Below are 8,370 nucleotides of genomic sequence, written 5' to 3'. Positions count from 1 at the left end.
GTATTTTCTAGCTGAAATTGAGGGAGCTGAGCAAAAATCTGAGTTAGGCTGAAAAAGGACTGCTGATGCTGTTGGATCCTGGCCTCTCTGCACTCGGAATGGATTTTTTGAAGCTACAGAAGTCCAATTGATGCGCATTCAATTTGGTTGGAAAGTAGACATCCAGGGCTTTCCATAAATATATAATAGTCCATACTTTGCGCGAAGATAGACGACGTAAACTGGCATTCAACACCAGTTTCATGCTGTTGTCTGGCGTCCAGCGCCAGAAACAGGTTACAAGTTGGAGTTCAGCGCCCAAAACACGTTACAACCTGGCGTTCAACTCCAGAAACAGCCCAAGCACGTGAGAAGCTTTAGTCTCAGCCCCAGCACACACCAAGTGGGCCCCAGAAGTGGATTTCTGCACCAATTATCTTAGTTTACTCATTTTCTGTAAACCTAGGTTACTAGTTGTACCTCATGACATTTTCAGATCTGAATTTTATACACTTTGAAGGCATGAGTCTCTAAACTCCATTGTTAGGGGTGAGGAGCTCTGCAGCGTCTCAATGAATTAATGCAATTGTTTCTATTTCTCCATTCAAACGTGTGTGTGTTCCTATCTAAGATGTTCATTCTCGCTTAATTGTGAAGGAGGTGATGATCCGTGACACTCATCACCTTTCTCAATCCATGAACGTCTGCCTGACAAACACCTCCGTTCTACATCAGATTGAATGAGCATCTCTTAGCTTCCTTAATCAGAATCTTCGTGGTATAAGCTAGAACTGATGGCGGCCACTCTTGAGGATCCGGAATGTCTAAACATTGTCTGTGGTATTCCAAGTAGGATTCAAGGATTGAATGGCTGTGACGCGCTTCAAACTCGCGATTGCTGGGCGTGATGACAAACACAAAAGGATCAATGGATCCTATTCCAACATGATCGAGAACCAACAGCTGATTAGCCGTGCTGTGACAGAGCATCTGGACCGTTTTCACTGAGAGGATGGGAAGTAGCCACTGACAATGGTGACACCCTACATACAACTTGCCATGGATGGAACTTTACAAATAATTGAGTTGAATATTACATTGCAGAAACTCAGAGGACAAAGCATCTCCAAAACTCCAACATATCCTCCATTAATAAAGTAACAATTACTTATTCCAAACACTTTTACTTCTTACAATTAAATCCAAATAATCTTATTGGTATCCTGACTAAGATTAATAAAATAAACATAGCTTGCTTCAAACTAATAATCTCTGTGGGATCAACCCTTACTCACGTAAGGTATTACTTGGACGACCCAGTGCACTTGCTGGTTAGTTGTACGGATTGCAAATTCGTACACTAGTTGACAATTGTGGGCTTGCTAGCTTGAGCTTCGAAGTGGACTTAAGAGAGAAGTGAATCAAGTTGAGGTCCAGGTGCTTAGTGTTAGTGCTATTGTTAGCCATACTAACGCTACAAGTGTGGCGTTAGTGCTGAAGTTATTGTGGCTAACGTTACACTTGCTACCCAGTTGGTGTTTTTGGAGCTTAAAGAAGCCTCTTCTTTGTGCTCTAATTTCATGCCCACTATAGACTATTATATATTGTTAGAAAGCTCTGAACGTCAGCTTTCTAACGCAACTAAGATCACCTTAATTAGACCTCTGTAACTCATGTTATGCTCCTTTGAAGGGGACAGGATCGCTGGCGTACTCACTGGTGTTATTGGCAATGTTAGCCACAATAACGTCAGCGTTCAAGGGATTAATATTGCCAGGTTATGGAGCTCAAACGTAATGTCCACCCCATACTATTATCTATTGTTGGAAATCCCTGGATGTCTACTTTCCAACCGCTTTGGAAGCGCATCATTTGGAGCACTACAACTCGAGTTACACTTCTTGGAAGGTGAAGAGGTCAGCTGGCCTTACTACAGGTTGATACCATGTTCATCTTTGCACTTTTAGAGCAAGTTTTCTCCCTCAAATTTAGTGTCCACCATATAGTTCCATATATTCTTGGAAAGCTCTGGAATCCTACTTTCCAATGCCACTAGAATCACCTCTTTTGGAGCTTTGTGGCTCAAGTTATTCTTGTTTGAAGAAGGCATGGTTAGGCTACCGAGTGAGATTTTACCCACATTAGTAGCACTAACGTGGCCACTAACATAGGCCTTCTTTGCTTCGCTAAAGTTAGTGGCGTTAACGTTGCCACTAACATCACAGCTACCTCCTTTCTCCACGTTAATGGTTCACGTTAGTGGCATTGATGTGGCCATTAACGTGGGTATTCCTTTGCTTTGCTAATGTTAGTGGCATTAACGTTGCCACTAACTTTTCATGCTCTCCTTCTTCAAAGTTAATGCCATTAACGTTCCCACTAATATTCTAAACTTTCCTTCCTTCCATGTTAATGGCCACATTAGTGACATTAATATAGCCACTAACGTGGCTCTTTTCTGCTTCTTTTGGTCTGTAATCAAACAAACAAAGTGTATCATACAAGACAAACTTCATTATACTATGTGTGCTAATAATGCCCAAAATCATAACGTCAATTAGTGTGATCTATTTCATCATATTTACCCTGTATATTAACTAAAATTCACCTATGCTTGAGATTTTGTTTTATGCAGAGATTTTTCATGCTATTACTTATTTATTGGCAAAATTTGTATGAAAACTAAACAAAAATCTACTAAAATAACTACTAAAAATAGGCAATGATGCACCCGCATCAAGGAACCACCCAAATTTGAGATGGGGAGACAACCAAAACCAACAACCTTGGCAGAAAAACTCAAACCAAAGTCATTCCAGAAACACAAACCATCAAAATACTAACCAAAACCAATACAGAAAACCATAAAACAACCAACCTCAACCCAACTACTATCCACCTAATAATTCATCTACTAAGCAAAATAACTATCATCCACCAACCACATCCTACAATCAACCACAACCACTTCGAGAAGCTCAAAGGATCTCCAAGTTGGAGATAATGATGGAAAAGATGATAAAACATCAAGAGCTAGCCAACAAAAACCATGAAGCTTTACTAAGGAATCTAGAGAGGCAAATTGGTCAATTATCCAAGAAAACAGTGGCTGAGAGACCAACCAATGCACTGCCAAATGACACCATTCCCAACCCCAAGGAAGAATTCAAGGCAATCCAATTAATGAGTGGAAGAACTTTGGTGAATGACAAAGAGGCCACCAAGAAGCCAATAGAGGATGAAAAGACCAACAGTAAAGAGTAAGTGACAATTGAAGAAAAGAACCAAGAAAGGCTCAAGGAAAAAGAAGAACCTCAAGCTTTAAAGAAGGGAAAGCAGATTATGGAGGAGCCATCACAAGAATAGAGGAAGTTAGTGAAGACTTATATCCCTCCTTTGCCATACCCTCAAAGGTTACAGAAGGAGATCAAGGACCGACAGTTCCTTAAGTTCCTAAAAGTGTTTAAGAAGCTGAATATCAATATTCCACTTGCTGAAGCTCTAGAACAAATGCCTCTATATGCAAAGTTTCTCAAAGAGCTCACAACAAGAAAAGAAGCTAGAATGAGAAAGAGACAAGATTCTAACCCAAGAGTGCAATGCTGTCATCCAAAGAGGTATTCCCCCAAAGCTCAAAGATCTAGGAAGCTTCATCCTATCCTACACTATAGCCAACAGAACATTGGACAAAGCTCTATGCGACTTAGGAGCCAACATCAATTTAATGCCTCTCTCACTAATGAAGAAGCTTGCAATAGAGGAAGTCAAGCCTACCAGGATGTCACTCTAAATGGCTGACAGATCACTCAAGATACCAAATGGAGTTGTAGAAAATTTATTAGTGAAGATTGGAGAATTCATTTTCCCTGCTGACTTTGTTATCCTAGACATTGAAGAAGAGGGACACAGTCCAATCATATTGAGACGGCCCTTCTTAGCAACAGCAAGAGCCATTATTGATGTAGAGAAAGGAGAGATGACCCTCAGGGTGCATGATGAAAAGATGATCATTAATGTCTTCAAAGCCATGCAGTATCCTCTAGAGAAGGAAAAACACATGAGAGTAGAAATGATAGAAGAAGTGGAAGAGGAGCTACTGGAAGATAACAACCTGGAAGAGCAAGAAGTGGAAATAGAGTTGGAACAAGGTTTCATAGAGGAGGAAGTGGTAGAAATCTCCTTTGAAAGCAAAGTAGAGGAGAAGCCAAAGCAAGAGTTAAAGCCTCTCTCCCCTCATCTCAAATATGTCTTTCTGGGAGAAGCAGAGGCCCTGCCAGTGATCATAAACTCCTCCTTGAACATAGAAGAAGAAGCAAAGCTGATTGAAGTGTTAAAGGCTCACAAGACAGCCCTGGGTTGGATGATTGATGATATCAAGGGCATAAGCCCTGCCATTTGTATGCACAAAATTCTATTGGAGGAAGATTCAAGGCCTGTAGTTCAACCCCAAAGAAAACTTAACCCAACCATGAAGGAGGTGGTTCAAAAAGAAGTGATGAAGCTATGGAATGCTGGAATCATATACCCAATCTCTGACAGCTAATGGGTGAGCCCAGTACAGGTTGTGTCAAGAAGGGAGGAATGACAGTCATTTCCAATGAGAAGAACGAATTAATTCCCATGAGGACAGTGATTGGGTGGAGGATGTGCATAGATTATAAAAGACTGAATGATGCTACAAGGAAAGATCATTTTCCTCTCCCATTTATTGACCAAATGTTGGAAAGATTGGCTGGCCATGCATATTATTGCTTCTTGAACGTGTATTCTGGGTTCAGTCAAATAGTGGGGGATCCCAAGGATCAAGAAAAGACTTCTTTCACCTGTTCATTTAGAGTCTTTGCCTACAGAAGGATGCCCTTTGGGCTCTGCAATGCCCCTGCAACTTTTCAAAGGTGTATGCTTTTTATATTTTCTGACATGGTGGAAAAGTTCTTAGAAGTCTTCATGGATGATTTTTCTATTTTTGGCAATTCATTTAACACTTGCTTGCATCATTTAACTCTTGTTTTGAAAAGATGCCAAGAAACTAATCTGGTATTAAATTGGAAGTAATGCCATTTCATGGTTCCTGAAGGGATAGTTCTTGGGCATAAGGTTTCAAGCAAAGGTATAGAAGTTGACAAAGCAAAAATAGAAATCATTGAAAAGCTTCCTATACCTATTAATGTGAAAGCAGTAAGGAGTTTCCTTGGACATGCTGGTTTTTAAAGAAGATTCATCAAAGATTTTTCAAAAATAGCAAAACCACTAAGCAACCTGCTAGCAATTGATAACCTTTTCATCTTTGATGACAATTGCAAGCATGCCTTTGAAACTTTAAAGAGAAAAGTCACTATAGCACCAATTATCTCACCCCCAGATTGGGGATTACCTTTTGAACTTATGTGTGATGCAAGTGACTTTGTAATTGGTGCTGTATTGGGACAAAAGAAAGACAAGCTGCATCATGTTATATACTATGCTATCAAGGTGTTGAATGAGGCACAGAAAAATTATACCACCACTGAGAAGGAGCTTTTGGCAATTGTTTATGTATTTGATAAATTCAGGCAATACTTGATTGGTTCAAAGGTTATAGTATATACTGATCATGCTACTCTCAAGTATCTCATGTCTAAATAGGATTCAAAGCCAAGGCTTATTAGGTGGGTGTTGTTGCTACAAGAGTTTGATATTGAAGTGAGAGATAGGAAAGGGAATGAGAACCAAGTAGCAGACCATTTACCAAGACTATCACAAGAAGCTAACCAAGCACCACATTCAGTGAATGAAAGCTTTCTAGATGAACACCTCCTACAAATCCAATAAGCTCCCTAGTTTGCAGACATTGCAAACTATAAGGTGGGAAGGAAGATCCCTCAAGAGTTTACCAAGCAACAAGTGAAAAAGTTATGTAATGAAGCCAGGGAATTCTTGTGGGAAGAACCATTTTTGTTCAAGAGGTGTCCAGATGGGATGATTAGAAGATTCATCCCCGAAAATGAGATGAGAGACATATTGTGGCACTGTCATGGCTCAGCTTTTGGTGGACACTTTGGACCAGAAAGAACAGCAGCCAAATTACTTCAAAGTGGATTTTATTGGCCAACCATATTCAAGGATTCTAGAGAGTTTGTTCATCAATGCAATGAGTACCAAAGAGATGGAGGATTAACATGAAGGAATGAGATGTCTCAGAACTATATACTGGAGGTAGAACTATTTGATCTTTGGGGAATAGATTTTATGGGCCCTTTTCCACCATCATATTCCTTCAAGTACATACTTGTAGTAGTAGAATATGTCTTAAAGTAGGTGGAAGCCATAGCAACAACCACATGTGATGCACAAATTGTCCTTCAATTCTGTAAGAAGCACATTTATACTAGATATGGAGTGCCTAAGGGTCTTGTCAGTGATGGTGGTAGTCATTTCTGTAACAAACAGATGGAGAAACTACTTCACAAATATGGGGTGATGCATAAAGTAGCTACACCATATCATCCACAGACCAATGGCCAAGCAGAGCTTGCAAATAGGGAGTTGAAGAGGATTTTGGAGAAGACAGTGGGGAGTACAAGAAAGGATTGGGCCAAAAAATTAGAAGATGCTCTCTGGGCATATAGAACATCATTCAAAACCCCTATTGGAAAGTCTCCTTTTCAGGTGTTATATGGAAAGTCTTGTCACCTTCCTGTAGAGCTTGAGCATAAAGCTTTCTGGGCTACCAAACTCCTCAACCTTGATTCTCAAGCAGCAGGAGAGAAGAGGCTATTGCAATTAAATGAGTTGGAGGAGTTTAGACTGGAAGCCTATGAAAACGCTAAGATATACAAGAAAAAATCTAAGAGATGGCATGACAAGAGGATCTCAAAGAAGGAGTTCAAACTAGGACAGCAAGTACTCTTGTATAACTCCAGACTCAAAGTTTTCCCTGGCAAACTCAAGTCTAAATGGACTGGTCCCTACTTGGTGACAAAGGTTCTTCCTTATGGAAGCCTTGAACTGCTAGATGAAGCAAGAAAGAGCAATTTCACAGCAAATGGTCACAGGGCAAAGCATTACTTGGGAGGCCATTGGGACAAAGAGAAGGAGATTCATAAATTAAGCTGAGCAAGAATGAAGGATGTCAAGCTAGTGACATTAAAAGAGCGCTTGTTGGGAGGCAACCTAACCAAAGGTAGTTTGTTTTGCTTAACTATTTCAATAAGAGGGTTGAGTAGATTTATCTATATTGCAAGGAGCTAAGTTTGGTGTTGCACACCAAAACAATTTAAGGGAGAATAAAGGAGCTAAGTTTGGTGTTGCACACCAAAACAATTTAAGGGAGAACAAATGATGAGAACAGAAGAAAAGCTGAGAGACACTCCCAACAGGTTGTATTGACACTTAATCCTTTTTGCTGAGAAATGTTTTTAACTTGGAGATTCCTATATGTCTTGTTGAAGTGTTCAATTAGGTGTAAATGTAGATGTCTGCTAAGTATTCTAGTCTGTATAATGCTTGTTGTCATTTTCATCTGCTTAAGAACATGTTTTGTCTCCCTTTTGCATCAATAAGAGAAAATGTTTGAAATGGAAGCTGATTGTCCAATGTGGCAGAAATTAGAATGAAGTTTAGTGGTGGTAATTGTTTGATTAGATGACAAAGCTCAATAATAAAAGCTGCATGATAGAATCTTCTTTGTAGTTTGAGCTTAGTTGCTATCATGAAACCTTTTATTTAATAAACATCCCTGCAAAATAAAGAAAAGTAAGAAAGAAAAGAAAAAAAAAGCCAAGAATAGGCAAAGAAACAAACAATAAGGCTAGACACCAATAGCTTGGACCTTAGGACATATGCCTGTGGTGCTTCTTGTACTAGGATATGCTTGCACAATTAGGTTCTAAGGAGTCTTTTAAAACTTGGTAACTTGGATTAACTAATCCAGGATTACCAACCAAAAGTCCATTATCAAGAGCAACCTAGCTACAGAGCATTTAGTAACCCAAAGAGGTGCTGGGCATCAATGTTGAGCAAAATTAACCCAAAAGGCTGCTGCAACACTTGAAGATAAACCATCAATGAGAAATAAGCTTTCTAAGAAAAAGAAAGAAAGAAAAAGCTAACAGGGATAAATAGAAGAACAAGGCATTATGACAGCAACTCTAGTGAATCCTCAAAGAAGCATTTCTTATTTATCAGCAAAGAATAAGTGAGTTGCATCTTGTCTGCATGAAATCCCACAGTCTTAATTCAATTACCTGCTTAATAAGGACATGTGAATTTGGTGATACTTTGACATGTTTTTTTTGTTGCTTGTAGATGAAGAAAGGAGGGCAAGGCACCAAGGGGAATAAGGAAGGAAGGCCAGTGCTCAACCAAGGGAGCGCTCAACAAAGGCCAACGTTCACAAGGAGCGCTCAAAGA

General features: G+C 39.6%; 1 protein-coding gene across 1 annotated transcript; it reads left to right on the top strand.

Moving 5' to 3' along the window:
- Positions 1-5,364: 5,364 nt before the first annotated feature.
- Positions 5,365-7,074, top strand: LOC107465634 (uncharacterized). Its single transcript, XM_016084611.1, has 2 exons — positions 5,365-5,585; positions 6,351-7,074. The coding sequence occupies exons 1-2, from the start codon at positions 5,365-5,367 to the stop codon at positions 7,072-7,074; spliced, it is 945 nt and encodes a 314-aa protein (XP_015940097.1).
- Positions 7,075-8,370: the final 1,296 nt, after the last annotated feature.

Source organism: Arachis duranensis, chromosome 9, assembly GCF_000817695.3.
Source record: "Arachis duranensis cultivar V14167 chromosome 9, aradu.V14167.gnm2.J7QH, whole genome shotgun sequence".
NCBI classification, from domain to species: domain Eukaryota; kingdom Viridiplantae; phylum Streptophyta; class Magnoliopsida; order Fabales; family Fabaceae; genus Arachis; species Arachis duranensis.
This window is presented reverse-complemented; position numbering and strand designations above follow the sequence as displayed.